The sequence below is a fragment of the Heloderma suspectum genome, chromosome 17, assembly GCF_057233095.1.
Source record: "Heloderma suspectum isolate Gila_16-S chromosome 17, 16-S_ref, whole genome shotgun sequence".
Classification (NCBI taxonomy): domain Eukaryota; kingdom Metazoa; phylum Chordata; class Lepidosauria; order Squamata; family Helodermatidae; genus Heloderma; species Heloderma suspectum.
This window is the reverse complement of record NC_139474.1, coordinates 5857345-5872648: the sequence shown is the minus strand read 5'-3', so window position 1 is coordinate 5872648 and position 15304 is coordinate 5857345. Positions and strand designations below refer to the sequence as shown.

The window sequence follows — 15304 nt, the reverse complement described above, 5'->3', positions numbered from 1 at the left end:
TAGGAACCTCAAATTCTTCAGTGGAGTCCATTCATTTGTGAGCAAGGCAAATCTCACAAACTCCTTTGAACCATGGAATGAACCCAGTGATCACTAACTGCACTCTTGCCACTTGGTGTGTGTCTGCATGCTCTACACCCACCTGGTGACGACCTTTAGCCTGAATCCACTTCCTGTCTCCTACAGAGTTTGTGCTCCATAAAAGCACCCCGGAATTCCCCATGAGCTGAGAAAAAGAATCTAAATCAATCGGGGCTGACTTTATGTTCCTCTGCCTTTGGCCTGGCTGAAGAGGAACTCCGCTACAAAATCTGTGGAAGAATGTGGCATATGTGCAGAAAGGATGCCTTCTCATCTGTTGTCTTGGCGTGTTACCGTAGGACAGTAAATTGGAGGGAGCTTCCTTCTCTGGTTCCTTGTCTGGACTTCTCTCTTCAAGGCACACGCACGGCGCTCCTGTTGCAGCCAGTACAGCATCTCCACTGTGTCCCACTCCATCTTCTCTAGGTATGGGCGTCCCCTGAAAGTCACAGTGTCATTGAATGTCTTCTTGATGTGGTTCAGGATGACATAGAGCTCCGAGTCATACTGGGCTAACTCGGCGCGCAGGCGGCTCCTGGTTTTGGATTCCTGTGTTCGCAATATGAAAGCCTGGGGCTCCCTATCGAACAAGCGGTTTGGATCTGAAGCAGTTTCCTCAAACTGTTCCAGCTCAGCCAGCAGGAGTTCCCGGTCCTGGATCGATTGTGCTGCCTCCTCCCAAGCCTGGAGCATGTCTGGGAGCAGCAAGTAATATTGGTTGGAACTGTACTTGATCGCCATATCCAGCCTTTCTCGTTCCGAGAAATGGAGAACTGTCCAGAGTCTCTCCAACCGTCTCTGCAGGACCCTGAGATCCTCAGCCTTGTGGTCGCAAGAAAGGAATGTTCCCAGTCCCCCCATCATGACGCTGTTGGGATTCCATTTCCCAGACTGGAATTCTTCCTTCGTGGATTGAAGCTTCGTGGCTTCCTTTATCGCTTCCTTCTTTACCTTCTCCTGCTCCTTGATTTCAGCCTGGTCTAACACAGGCTGCCCCCGCCGCTGCTCCTCCTCCTCCTCCTCCTCAAAGTCATACAAATGAAATATCACTGGTAAATAATCAGACTCCTTGGTGCCAAGGTATTTCAGATAATTATCAGTATTGAATGATTTCTTCCACCACTTGAGCCAAGAGGCGAATTCTTTTTTAGCTTTCTTCCTTTTGAAGGGTAGATTTGGGGTCAGTGATGTGTCTACCACTTCCTCAGGGGAGTATGGTCCAGTGGGTAGGATTTTACTCAGCTCTGCATTAATGATCTGTTCACTTTTTTTCCTTGTCAGTGTTGAGGAAGCAAAGCAGACAGACAGATCTATGTTAGCTGCAGCCGGTTCTGTCAAGGGTCCAAGGCTGAACTTCAGGTGGTCTTTTGGGATGGTATTCACCAGTTCTTTGTACATGTCCCTGACCTCTTTCCCGGTGGAAAGATTAGCATCCAGAGACTTCATGGTAGCAGTGCTTATCTCCCCCAGGAGGTGGTTGTAAATTGGTGGGCATCTCTCCATAGCCACAGCCTCTATGTAGATTCTTTCTGACACTTGCAAATCAGCCGCCTTCACGACCATCTTATCATGGACTGTGAAATTCACTGTCGCAGCCTGAGGATGAGAGGCTGGGGCAGAGATTATGGTATTTCTTCGTTGCCTCTCGGAAGCCTCCTCCTGTTGCAGGGAGCTAAGCATTCTTTGGAGCTGCTCTTGGCGGACCTCGTTAGCCTTGCGCCAAGTCAAGGCTTTAATGAGGGGAGGGAGTTCCGAATCATCATCCTGATCTCCTTTCCACTGGCTGCTTTTCAGGACAGAACCCTGCACCAGCCTCCGGAGGTCCTCAGCCAGGCCTATCGACCCAGTGAGTTCCCCATCTTCGGTGGACTCATAGTGACAAGGCAGATCAGGGCTGAGAGGCCGGGGAGTTAAATGGATTCCAAGTTCATCAGCTAGGAGCCTCCCAACTCTCATATTGGGCAGCGACTGGCTCCTCTTGAGAAAAGTGGAAGTAACCCGTTTAGCCCGATGCAACTTCATCTTTTCTTTTGAGGCGGTAGTACGTGGGCAGGGCGTTGTGATTGCAGCACAGGGCATCGGTCCCAAGAAGGTGCTCTTCTTTGGCGTCGGTAGATTTAACTGCTTTATTTTGTTCATGTCCAACAAAGGTAACTCCTCGAGCTCTTTGATATCCTTGGCTATCTTCTGTTTCAGTGTCGGCACATGCGGTCTGGTGAGCCTGATGAAGTAGCTGATGGTGAAACCCAGGCGGCACTCCAGGTTGTGCGTTGACATCTGGCCCAGCGGGCTAAGCGGTTTCGTGGGGGACTCCAGCGGGCGGTTCTGCGGGGTCTTCATCTCCATTACTAAGCGGTGCCGGACTGCTGCCACATTGAGAAAGTTAGAGCAGTCCAGGGAGAGCTGGGCAGAGAAGCGGGTGAGGTTGGCGCAGTCGGTGAAGACGACCAGCGTATGCCGGTGCTCCATGAGACACAAGTAGTGAAGGAAGAGATGCTGGCAGACCAGGCCGATGTAGATGACCAGGTGCTGGTAGAGCTCCCGGTTGGTCTGGGCGCTGAAGGCTGGGTCGTAGAGCGAGCGCTGGATGTCCTTAAAGATGTGCTTGACCTCCGTCAGGATGATCTCCCGGAAGACAAGCTGAGCCCGGGAGGGGATGCCCGCCCGCCGCGGCCCCAGCTCCAGCCGCGCTTTCACCATCTGCAGGAGGGCCGTGAGGGAGATGGGCACCGGGACCGGCTTCCGTGCTGAGGGGACGGTGGAGGAGGCCGCTCTGGGAACCGAAGACCTCACTCTGGTGTGAGAGGCAGGGAAGAGGGACAGCGGGGCCAGGATGCGCTGGTACAGGTTGTGCAGCTGCTGCGTGGCCCCTTCCGTGTCCGCTAGGACGTACAGGTCGCGCTTGGACAGCGAGGCCATGGCAGCAGTGCCGGGCGGGCAGGCCTGGCGACTTATTCAGCCGTCGCCATGGTTACGGCGCGCCTGGACGGGCTGTTCCGTTGCCGCTCGCCTTCCGGGCGGAGCGCTGAGCCCGCGACTTTCGTTCCGGCGCTAGCGTGGAGCGCGAGGCGGCTTCCCAGGCTGTGCTGGAGGAGGGCGACGGCGGACCATAGAGACGGGGAGGGCTAGCGTGACCGGCGGCGAATCAGCTTCCTGCGCTCGGTTGTTGTGTGTCGCATTCAAGGGGGCCCGGGCGGGTAATATTTCCCTGCCGGGCCAAAGAGAGCGGCAGCGATGGAGGCAGCTCCTGAGGGGGACAGCGGCACCAGCTGCAGGGTGGGAGAGAGACACGTGGAATGGGGCGGGGAGGGAACCTGGGTTGCCAGTCATTTCCCCCCAGGCATGGCTGTGGGGTTTCCCGACAGGCAGAAATGCAGCAGGTGAAGCTTTTCCTGGCAGGGGCCCTCTGTGTATTATACCTCTTGGATTTCTGCCCGTAGGAGGCCTTTCGGGGGTGGGAATGGTGAACTCCTGTTGTTGGAGGAAATATTGGGCAGTGTCCGGTGGTAATCCTGCTTAGATTAGGCCCATTCACTTCGGTGGGTCTACTCTGTGTAGGAGTGCCATTGGACACTGCCCATAGCTCAGTGGTAGATCCGCCTGCTTTGCAGCAGAGGCTGAAGTGAAAGGATGAAGGAACAGGTTGGTATAAGGTAGGATTGTCTGGGCATGTAGTGGGGGGGAAGTACAGGTGGGCGGGTGAAGGATTTGAGATGTCTTTCTCCCTCGCCCTTCAAGTCTCCAGCTGTGGTGAGTTAAATGTGCTCATAAGGAGGACAAGAGGGTGATGGCCACCCAATACTGTTTGCCCCTCGCTACTGGTGATAAGAGCTCCAATTTAACCACCTTTACTGGTACGCATTGACAGACCTGCCCTTCTTGAATGGGGATTTGAAACAGTGGTCCAGCTGCATGTCAGTAAGATGTATTTAGCCTTCTGTGTAATGTTACCTCTTCTTTTTTTTCTGCTGAAAATGTCATCCTTATGTATACTCACTCTCTCTCTCTCTCTCGATAGTTGGAGTTTGCTGTCCAGATGACCTGCCAGAATTGTGTGGAGGCCATTCAGAAGTCTCTACAGGGAGTGCCAGGTGATATGAGCAGCAGGGGCCATGGCATTCTCCTAAACTTGGTCTGAGATGTGGGCATTCCCTTCTTTTTCCCTTCTCTTTGGGCAGTGAGATGTTATTTCACCTAAATGAAATAGGGAGGGGCCATAGCTCAGTGTGATAGAGCACATGATTTGCATGCAGAAGGTCCCAGATTCGATCCTTGGCTTCTCCAGGTAGGGTGAGGGAATATTCCTGCCTGAAACCCTTGAGAGCTCCTGCCAGTCCGTGTCGACAATACTAGATGAACCACTGGCCTGGCAGTATACGGCAGCTTCCTGTGTTCTACCTTCTCAGAAACTGCACAGGTGCCTAAAGAGCATGTTATTATATCAGATCAATTGTATGGCTACTTTTCATCTTCCCTATAGACTCCATACCTCTGCCAAATGAGGCCTGGCAGACGTCCACTGGAGCAGGGGCTTTTCGGTTAGGGCACCAGTCTTGTGGAGCACACTACCCAGGTAGGCCAGTCAAACCCAGCCACTCTTTGGGTTCAAGCACCAGGTTAAATCCTGTCTCTTCTCAGGAGCCTTTAGGTGAAATCAAGCCTTGGACTTTTATTGTGGGCTTGCTTTTTTTTCTGTGTCTGGTGTGCTGATGGACTGCTAGGATCTTTTTGGGTCTTGCTGATTTTTGCTTGTGTCACTTGGGATTTTTCCATCCTACTTTCTTTTTTACTTGTGTATTTTTTGTATTGATTTTTAATTGTTGTGTTGACTGTTTTAATTGTTATGTTGTTAGCCACCTTGGGTTATTTGATAAGAAAGGTGGAATATAAAATTTAAAAATAAATACAGTAAGAATAAGAACAGTGTCCAAACAGCTGCTTCTAGGACAGTCAGAAACAAGGGACTGATAGGAGATCAGATCCCTTGCTGTTTCCCCCCCCCCCCCCAGCATCCCTTAAAAGGCTCTGAAAGTATAGACAGTCCTTCTATTTTTGAAATTTATTTGAAGTATTTATACATTGCTTCTAACCAAAGTACTTGAGGCAACTTACAATACATTTAAAATCTAACACAGGGGTGTCCCTCCAGATGTTTAGCCTACACCTCCTTTCAGTCCTAGCCAGCATAGCCAATGAGGAGGGATCATGGCAGTTGTAGGCTGAAACATCTGGAGGGCCGCAAGTTGCACATTCCTGATATAATGAAAGAGACAAGGTAGCGAGAGGCAAAGGTGTATATGAGTTTCCCCCCAGCCCTCAGGTGTTCCAGCTGCTACTCTCCTGAATCTCTTGAGCCATGGATGCCAATATCCTCCCCCCCCCCCCCGGAAGTCCCTATTTCCTCTGAGCTTAGCTGCAATCCTCACCATAGATGGGGAGAAATGAATTTTCCCAGCAACAATATCTAGTTCCCTGTTGTAATGTGAAGTATTTTGGGGTGACTCGGTCTTAGATGGGCAATTCAGACCCATTCGTTTTACGGAAGACCTGCTCCTGGTGGAGATGAAAACTGCTAGAACTGGTTTGTGGATATGGATTGCTGCCTGCAATTTTGGACTCTCTTTCTGGGCGTAGCTTTGGGGACCGTGAGCACCTGCACTGCCAGATTTACCACCACATCACTGGACAGATCGTGGAGAAAATGGATACTGCACCAGCAAGATGCTATCACTCAGAGGGCGAGGCTTCCTCATCCGGGCTACTACCACTGCTGACATCACTTGCGTTTCTGGCTCCCAGTGGCAGAGGCAAGGAACGCTATGGGAGCAAAAGTCTGACAAGCCTCCCCCGGGCCTCAGATGTTCCAACTGCCTCTCTGCTTCTGAATCTTTGGGCCACAGCAAGTCTCGGAGGAAAGTAACCCTGACCAGGAAATGGCTGTTGGACCAGCCAGATGTTAGTCCATCACAGGGTGCTTACCTCTTGCCCCAGGTTGTTGCTACTGATGTCTCTCATGGTTTTGGCTCCGGGCTAGTGGGGCTTCCTTGGCATCCACCCACAGACCTATCCTGCATGCATTTATCTGATCCTCCTTTTTAAAAGAAGTTAGCGGTCATAGCGGTATTCTGCGGAAGGGAGTTATGGGAGTTAAGTAGGTGTTGTCTGAGACATTCCTCCTGTCCCTTTGAAACCGACTTTCAAGGGATAGCCACAGAATGTCTCTCCCTGACAGTTCTGTCCCCACTGCTTCTGATCTTTTACATTTTAGAATGGGGGAAAAACTGGAAATCACCAAATGGTCAGTGGTTGCCACAAGAAGTAGTGATGACCACCAGGTTGGATGGCTTTCAAAGGGGGTTGAACACATTCCTGGAGGAAAAGGCTATCAATGGCTACTAGTCCTGATGGCCATGTGCTGCCTCCAGTATCAGAGGCAGGATGCCTGTGCACACCAATTGCTGGGGAACATGGGTGGGAGGGTGCTGTTGTGCTCATGCCCTGCTTGTGGTTTTCCCATGGGTAGCCGGTTGGCCGCTGTGTGAACAGAATGCTGGACTGGATGGACCCTTGGTCTGATCCAGCATGGCTCTTCTTATGTTCTTATGTTGAAGGGGAGGGGCCGGGGGAGGGCCCTTCTGAGGAACCCCGGAGAGCCAGACTGGGACACCAGGAGGGCCTGTGGTTCCCCACCCCTGGGTTAAAGAAATGTCAATGCATGCTCTCAGGCAATCTTTTCCTGGATGATCCTTAGAGTCTCTATTGATCATTTTACTTGGTGGTTCAAACATTTCAATTACTGAGCAAATCAGTAATTTTTAAATGTTCCTTCCCTGACCAGACCATCCATGATTGTTCGTGGATCCCGTTTTGATAAAAATTTGTATGTATTCTGTTTTTACAGGGTGTACTTTAACTGTCTGTACCTCTCTCTCATTTTATTTTGTATTTAAATCTGTGGCCGGTAGACTGTAAATAAAAAATATTCTGCTCTTTCCCACCAGGCCTCCAGGTGCTAGATGTCCAGTTGGATTCACAGAGTGTACTGGTGGAGACCAGCCTCACCACAGAGAAGGTCCAAGGCCTTTTGGAAAGCACAGGACGCGTGGCTGTGCTGAAAGGGATGGGAGGTGCCATGCCAGGTAAGTCACGGCCTGCTTCCTTCCGGCTTTCCCCAGAGTATCTCCGCAACAAACCTTAAACTGGTTCTTAAACAGATGTTCAGTGTCACAGCTTTTTCCTTCCCAATGAACCATGGGAGTTGTCGTTCTGGGAGGGAGCTCTGTCAGAAAACATATTGTCACAGAGAAAAACCATGGCTGGAGAGTTAGATGTGCATCTGGGAGTCATGGGTTCAATTCCTGCTTGTGGTTAGGTTCTCTCTCCCCACTCCCCCCACTTCTTGTCTGTCAAATGACTATTGTTTTCTGTTGGGGGAGGCTTTTTTCCCCCTCCTGTTTTTATAATGGTAATAAAGATAATAAATGACCAGCTTGGTGCAGTGGCGAGAGTGTTGGACTGGGAGCCGGGATATCAGGGTTCTAGGCCCCACTCTGCCATGAAGCTCACTGGGCGACTTTGGTCTGGTCACAGACCCTCAGCCCAACCTACCTCACAGGGTTGTTGTTGTGCGGATAAAATGGAGAAGAGGAGGATCATGTATGCCGCCTTGGGTTCCTTAAGGAGGAAAAAAGGCGGGATATAAATGTAATAAATAAATACATAATAAAGATAATAAAGATGATGATTCATTGATATACCGCCTTAGTTGCTAAAAAGCCATCTAGGCAGTGCTGAGCAATTTAGAACCATAAAGCCTTAACACATTGACCCAGTTCACATGTAATGGCAAATCACGGGTTTATTAACCCAAGATTTGCCATTTAATTGTTGTGAACCATCCAGGGAGCTTCGGCTATTGGCTGGTATAGAAATGTAATATATAGATAAGTAAATGATTTACGTGTGAACTGGCCCAATAAAAAAGCAGACTTTTAGGAAGGCCCAGAAGACTGCTCTGGCCTTCCCCTGATTACATTTTCTTGGACTGCTCCGCGACTGCAGTTACGTTGTAGGGCTTTAGTACTGTCTAGGCCAGACACTTTGTGCTAGTGTTTGTTGTTTCAGAAATGTTTGCTGTTTTAGTGCTGTATCAGTTTTTATTATATGAATTTTATTCTTGTAAGCTGCCATGAGAGAGCTCCTACCCTGAATGGTGGCCTAGAAAGACTTTAAACAAATAAGGAAAATATTAAAACAGCCACACAGTTTAACAGGCTACATTCATGATAGGTGTGTTCTTACACCCTTTCTACATGGCAGGAGAAAGAGGACCCCGTCGAAATGTTCTGAAGCTGACTTGTGTACAGGAGAAACTACTGGTCCTCCATGGAGGAAGTGCGGCCCTTATAACCTCCTATTCCCTTGCAGGGCCTTTTGGCAGTGCAGCTGTGGCCATGGTGTCCGGCCTGGGATTGATCCAGGGTGTGGTGAGGTTCTTGCAGGTCTCCCCAGAGAAATGCCTCATCGATGGCACCGTTGATGGTTTAGAGCCTGGGCCTCACGGCCTGCACGTTCATGAGTTTGGGGACGTCACCAGCGCCTGTGACAGGTGAGAAACGTTGGCAGGCGTCCTTCAGAAGCCCATTCATCTTTTGGGGAGAGGGGCTGTGGCCAGGGAGCTTTGATTTACCGACTGTCAAAAGTCCCCAACTTCATGTCTGTCCTGAATAGCTGTGGGGACCACTTCAACCCCGAGGGGGAACACCACGGAGGCCCACAGGACGTGCACAGGGTGAGTATGGCAGCTCCACGTATTGTATTGTTTCAGTTTGGGCACGGGTAAGGAACCTCTTCCAGCCCAAGGGCCAGATTCGGTTTTGGGGAAGTTCTCGGGGGCTGTGTTCCAGTGGTGGGCGGGGGCAAAGGTGAAAGGGGTGGGGCCAAAATACACAATCCTATCAGCATATTGTAGCTTCAAGCTCTTGCTGCTAGCATCTAAACCTTAGGAGAGGCATTTTAGCCTTTTAGAATAGGGATAAAGCAGGCGTGGCCAGCTGGGGACCGCAGACCCAAGGTTCCCCATCCCTGCTGCAGAGCATCTTGTAGTCTTGCGTTGCTAGTCACCACTGGCATAGACGTCTCCACCGTCGGTCCGTGCATCCTGTTGCTCTGTCTTTCCAGCATGCTGGGGATCTTGGAAATATTTTGGCCGCTGCTGATGGAAGAGCTTCCTTCCGGATGGAAGACAACCGGCTGAAGGTGAGGCTTCCCAGAGCTGGCAGGCAGTCCAGTGGATCGACTGAGCAAAGAACCCGTGGAGGCAATGGGGGATGTAGCATGAGTTTGCATCGGCTGATTTCCCCCGCTCCCACGCCATCATCCGTTCAGCAATTGCCACAAGCAGCTTGCATCCGATTCTGTCTCTCGTCGTGCCCCGCTGCCAGCCTGGTCTTAGTCTCTGGTAATTGGCCGATTGCCTGGTCACCGGGACAGGAATATCTGTTCCTCCTGGGTGAGCGCCTGAGCAGCCAAACTGCATTTGGCCCCTGCGGTGGGTCCTTCTTCCCACCACTTCTAGGTGAGGAAGGAGCCAGCTGCATCATGCAGCAGGGATTGGGTCCTCCCTCCTAAGAACATCAGAGGAGCCCTGCTGGATCAGACCAAGGTTCCGCCTAGTCCAGCATTCCGTTCACACCGTGGCCAACCAGCGGTCGACCAGGAACCCACAAGCAGGGCATGAGTGCAACAGCACCCTCCCCGCCATGTTCCCCAGCAACCGGTGTACATGGGCTCACTGCCTCTGGTCCTGGAGGTAGCACGTATCCATCAAGACAAGTAGCCATTGATAGCCTTTTCCTCCAGGAATTTGTCCAACCCCCTTTGAAAGCCATCCAAATTCGTGGCCATCACAACATCAATTCCATCATTTAACTCCGTGCTGTGTGGAGACGTCTTTCCTTTTCTCTGTCCTGAATCTCCCACCAATCAGCTTCATGGGATGATCCCATTGCATTCTGGTATTATGAGAGAGGGAGAAAAATGTTTCCCTATCCACATTCTCCACACCAGGCATAATTCTGTACACCTCTATTATGGCTCCCCTTATCCTCCTTTTTTCCAAGCCAAACAATCCCAGCTGTTATAACCTTCTCTCATAGGTGAGATGCTCCAGCCCCTCGATCATTTTAGTTGCCCTTTTCTGCACTCCTTTTGAGGCTATGAGGAGAACCGCCACCTGGCAAGACCTCAAGACAGCAACGCAGGAACAGAGCACATAGGAAACTGCCTTATACTGAATCGGACACTTGGCCCGCCAAGCTCAGGACTGTAGAACTGTAGAAAGGGGGTGGAACCAGGGGAAGGGGGCGGGATCATCTGGGGAATACCCTGAGGGCTGGATTTGGCCCCTGGGCCTGAGTTTCTGTACCTCTGATCTCCAGCGACTCACAGCAGCTCTCCGAGGTTTCAGACAAAGGGTCTTTTCCCCAGCTCTGAAGGATGAAGCCGAGCATTGAACCTAGACTCTTCTGTGTGTAAAGCATGTGCTGTGACACTAAATTGTGGCCCTTTCTCACTGAGTAGCGGAACAGAGGCAGGATGACTACCACTGAAGGAGCTCTTTGCCAGGCCGTGCTACGGCATGTGCCTAATAAAAGAGGCACTACCTGACCTTACCACAAAGTCCCTTGGGACTGTGGCAAGTGAGTCTCTGTAGAGAAACAGTTCTCGACTGCTGTTTTCCCTCAGCAAATCCCAGTCACAGGAAAATAAGCAGCCTTATACAGAGTCAGATCAGTGGCCCACCTAGCCCAGTATTGTTGACAGTGATTGGCAGCAGTGGCTCTCCAGGGTTTCCGTTAGGGGTTTTTCCAGCCCTGCCTGGAAGTGTCAGGGACTGAACCTGGGACCTTCTGAGAAAAGAGATGGGGATTTTATTTTGGCTCTGTCAGTTACCCGCAGTGGCCCTTGCCCAGTCAGCATTGCTGAGGGCTGTCACAGGCAGCGGAGCAAGACGGTTTCATTGCGCACATTTTGCTGTCCTCCTCCTTAGGTCCATGATATCATCGGGCGCTCCTTGGTGATAGACGCCGGGGAGGATGACTTGGGCCATGGAAGCCACCCACTCTCCAAAGTCACTGGGAACTCAGGCGAGAGGTGAGGAACTATGGGCCAGGATGGGTCGAGGAGTTCTTCTTCTCCCCTGCAAGCTGAAAGTTGCTATGCCCTGTGTTGGGAACATCAAAGGTTGCTTTGTTCCTGATCAGGAATCTATTCCAGTAATGAGCAAAACGTGGAGATGTTTTGGACTTCAAGTCCCATAAGCCCATGCCAGCATGCCCGATGGTCAGGAATGCTGAGAGCTGAATTCCAAATTATCTGAAGATCTACTTTCTGCCCATCTTTGCTCTACACTGATTGGCACCTGTTCTCCAGGGCATCAGGCGGAGAAAACTCTTCCTCAACCTAGCCTAGAGATGCCGAGGTTTGAACCTAAGGCCTTCAGCTCTACCACGGAGCTACAGCTCTTCCCCTAAAGAGAAAGGAGGAAGATTCGAGTCCTCATTATTCTGAATAAAGGGCTGATTTCAATAGGAATGTCGGAAGCTGCGTTATATTGGTCCATCTAGCATCATCTCTCCACGGTCTTTCCCATCATCTGTTGCCTTACCTGAGCCTTTGATGGGAGACACCTGGGGTTGAATGTGGGACCGTCTGCATGCAAGCTATGTCCTCGAGCACTGAGGTATGTCCTCTCCACAGAACTCGCTGGACCTGGAAGGAGTAGCCAAGCTGCAAACATGTCCGTGGAAGTAGGAAGCAGCATTGGGCTCATCCTTGGCTCAAAACAGAATGGAGCTTTCAGCATTTAACAGTGTTGTGTGTATATTTAGGGTCAATTTGTGTTGGGCAGGTACAGGGTATTTCTCGCTCCAAGATAAAGTGGCCCTAGACAGGCTCTGGACGGCACTGTGTGCTCTCACTGCTTGGCATACATTGAAATTCTGCCGGCAAAGTCAGTCCTCTTTCCTTATTCTGCAGAATTGATTCTTCTTTTGCAAGTAAGAGGAAAAGGCAAGGAGGTTTTTCAGGGCGCTGTCTATTCCAGCCCTGGGAAGCCTTGTCTCAGCCCCTCCTTTAGCTCCAAGACTTCACCAGGCACTGGCTGTGCATAGTTAGCATTAGCTGTGCTTCCAGAAGGGCAAACGACTTGCTTTTAAAAAAAAGTTGGGACTCTAATGATTCCAACCTTTCTGGATCAAATCCTGGGGGAGCATAGAACGAATCTGTGTTTGGAAGCTGTGATGGATGATGTTGCACAGGTTGAAGTAGAAGCCAGTGAAATCGGAGGTGATGCTTGTTGGATCTCCTGAAATCCTTGGAGGGAAACGTTCCATGGTAATAGTTGTTTCTGTTGGAGCAGGAGTAGAATTTGGGAGTGTTGTTCAGCCCGGCCCTGCCTTTTTCCCCTCGTTCTTTTTGGATAAGCAAATGGCTGAAGTAGATAGGACCTCTGTTTATCAGCTTGATTTCTTTCGCAGACTCTGCCCTTTCTTGGATGGAGGGGATCTCACAAACGCTGATCCACGCTTTTGTAACCTCTCATGTCCTCTGTGTGGGGCTGCCCTTGAATACAACCCAGAAGCTTCAGCTTATGCAGAACGATGCTGCATGACTTAAGGCATGGGTGGGGGACTTGTGGCCCTTCAGATGATGTTGGACTGCACTCCCATCAGCCCTAGCCAGGATAGCCAATGATGAGGGATGTTGGGAGTTGCAGTCCAACTCCATCCACAGAACTACAAGGCACCCACCCCTGACTTAAGAGATCCTGAAAGGTGCAAATGTTTGCTGCCAATATGGCATTAATTTGCCCTGGCTGGCAGTATGCTTCCGGTCTCAATTCAAGGTGGCTTTTGGTTCGACTGGCTAGCCTTTTAGATTTTTTTTTTTAACTGAAATTTTGTTCTGCATTTCTAATTGAAGCAGAGTCTTAATCAGAAGCTGTCTTGAACTGTGGAAAAGCAGCTAAGAATTGGTTTTAAATAAATGATAATTTTTAAAAACCCATGACCCTGGCAAAAGTTCTCTTTTGCAGCAAAGGATTCACGTCCTTTTTTCCTTTCCTTTCCTTGCTTTTGTAGAGTGGCCTGTGGCATCATTGCCCGCTCTGCTGGCCTTTTCCAGAACCCCAAGAAAATATGTACCTGTGATGGAGTGACGCTGTGGGAAGAACGGGAGCGCCCCGTGGCTGGGCAAGGCCGGAGGGCCGCCAACCTGTCAACGGCTCATCTGTAGGATTCCCATTTCCGCCGGTGTGCTTCTTGGGCTATGACTTCCCAAGAATTCTCCCATCATGCCTGGAAACCTTAACAACAATGGCTCCTTGAAATTGCACAGACAGAGCGGGCACATTTTTTGATATACGAGCCGTCCTTGCCTGGGAGGGAAGGAGGGATCACAGTAGTCCAAAGTGGACTTTGCTCCGCCTAGAAACATTCCAGAAAGAAACAAAAAAGGGTTTCCCTTTGGGTAGTGGTGAAACAGAGCACCACTTTGCGCAGGCAGTACTCTACAAATGCTTTTCTTTCCTGCTTGTACACCCTTCTTATGCTCCTCCAATACATGCCAGCTGTGCTCCCTTCCGTGCCTTCCTAAGGGGATTGCGGAGTTTCCCTGATGGAGCTTCTGTGCTCTCGAGAGCTGCGTGGCAGGCAGAAATTCAACCGATACAACTTTGTGATGATGCAGAGATGGAAGCTGAACCCCTGGAATGTCTGTGTATTGTGCAGTTCTCAAAGGCACAGGAGCCTGCCAGGAGAAAAAGGTGGCAACCTTCTCTGCCATGTCAGGGCACAGCAACCCTTGTCCTTGTTGGCTGGATGTGTCCTATTAATTGAATTTCTCATCTGAATTTAAAAAAGAGTCCATCCTCTGTGGATGGAGAATCTGCTGTTTTATTGAAAATTGTAACCACTACAATGCCTTTGGGGCCCATACATAAAAAAATAAATAAATACGTCTAGCACCACCATTCTAGGATGTCTTGTAAGTGTGTGTTTGCGAATTACTATGGAAAAGTGCTGTAGTTTCTGACAAACATGGCTTGATTCTGAGGATCTCTGTCTTGGACTTCGCTGACTGACCTTCCTTTTTTCCAAGCTAAACAAGCCCAGCTGTTGTAACCTTCCTTCATAGGGGAGATGCTCCAGCCCCTTGATCAGTTTAGTTGCCCTTTTCTGCTCTTTTTACAGTGCCACAATATCTTTTTTCCGGTGTGGTGACTAGAACCATAAACACGATTCCAAGTGTGGTTGCACCATAGATTTGTATAGGGGCCGTATGATATTGGCAGTTTCATACTCAATCCCTTTTCTAATTATGCCTAACATGGAGTTTGCCCTTTTTTTACAGCGGCTGCACACTGGGTTGACATCTTCATCGAGCTGTCCACCACAACCCCAAGATTTCTTTCCTGGTCGGTCACTACTAGCTCAGATCCCATCAGGCTATACTTGAAGTTGGGATTTTTTGCCCCAACGTGCATCATCTTATACTTGCTTACAATGAATTCCTTTTGCCGTTTGGATGCACATTCTCCCAGTTGCCCACCCTTGCAATTGGGACTGTGACTCTGCTGGTGCACAAGCTTTGCATGCAGGAGGTCTCAGGTTCAATCCTCAGCACCTCTAGATAAAAGAAACAACCTTGCTTGAAAGTCTAGAGAGCTGCTGCTGCCAGTCAGCATCAACAGTACTCAAGGAGCGCCTCCAGCAACACCAGATAGGCCGCTCAACAAGATCAGCCTCGGATGGCCTTCTCTCTGTCCCATCAGCCAGGACAGCTAGACTGGTGAGGACAAGGGAGAGGGCCTTCTCTGTGGTGGCCCCCGCTCTGTGGAACTCCCTCCCTAGAGAGCTCCGCCATGCCCCTCTTTAATGAGCTTCTGCCACGCATTAAAAATGTGGTTGTTCAGGCAGGCGTTTGGGGTGGGTTAGGGTAATTTTTGAAATGTGATGTTTTTAATGTTGAATTTTATTGTTTTGAATTGATTTTATTGTTGTACGTCGCCCGGAGTGGCTGGGTGACTGGCCAGATGGGCAATTAATTAATTAATTCTGGGCTAGATGGATCCAGGGGCTGATTCGAGTCGGCAGCTTCCTGTATTCTATGCTAAAACACAGTATAGAACTAAGTGCGGAAGGAACCTGCAAGTCCCCTCTCC

The 15304-nt window shown here is 50.1% G+C and overlaps 2 protein-coding genes across 14 annotated transcripts; one reads left to right on the top strand and one right to left on the bottom strand.

Moving 5' to 3' along the window:
• Nucleotides 1-327: 327 nt before the first annotated feature.
• On the bottom strand, nt 328-3074 carry CCDC87 (coiled-coil domain containing 87). The gene has a single exon (XM_084824545.1). It carries the CDS (start codon nt 2998-3000, stop codon nt 352-354), a length of 2649 nt encoding a protein of 882 aa, XP_084680671.1. The 5' UTR covers nt 3001-3074; the 3' UTR covers nt 328-351.
• Nucleotides 424-14113, top strand: CCS (copper chaperone for superoxide dismutase). Of its 13 annotated transcripts, XM_084824560.1 has the most exons (10): nt 3292-3357; nt 4100-4172; nt 4562-4654; nt 5716-5888; nt 7083-7220; nt 8509-8689; nt 8812-8872; nt 9262-9339; nt 11132-11235; nt 13224-14113. In XM_084824560.1, the coding sequence occupies exons 4-10, from the start codon at nt 5783-5785 to the stop codon at nt 13375-13377; spliced, it is 822 nt and encodes a 273-aa protein (XP_084680686.1). In that variant the 5' UTR covers nt 3292-3357; nt 4100-4172; nt 4562-4654; nt 5716-5782; the 3' UTR covers nt 13378-14113. The 13 variants fall into 13 exon arrangements, 10 of the variants coding, with proteins under 10 accessions (XP_084680683.1, XP_084680686.1, XP_084680685.1 ...); XR_014786332.1 differs by lacking the exon at nt 5716-5888 and having other exon boundaries at nt 9262-9541; XM_084824559.1 differs by lacking the exon at nt 4562-4654.
• Nucleotides 14114-15304: the final 1191 nt, after the last annotated feature.

What these genes read in the sequence shown, in the direction of transcription:
- CCDC87 (XM_084824545.1), bottom strand. Translation starts at nt 3,000, where the DNA reads ATGGCCTCGCTGTCCAAGCGCGACCTGTACGTCCTAGCGGACACGGAA.
- CCS (XM_084824552.1), top strand. Translation starts at nt 3,316, where the DNA reads ATGGAGGCAGCTCCTGAGGGGGACAGCGGCACCAGCTGCAGG. An exon ending in ACAGCGGCACCAGCTGCAGG is followed by an intron (nt 3,358 to 4,099) that starts GTGGGAGAGAGA and finishes CTCTCTCGATAG; the next exon opens with TTGGAGTTTGCTGTCCAGAT. An exon ending in GTCTCTACAGGGAGTGCCAG is followed by an intron (nt 4,173 to 7,082) that starts GTGATATGAGCA and finishes CTTTCCCACCAG; the next exon opens with GCCTCCAGGTGCTAGATGTC.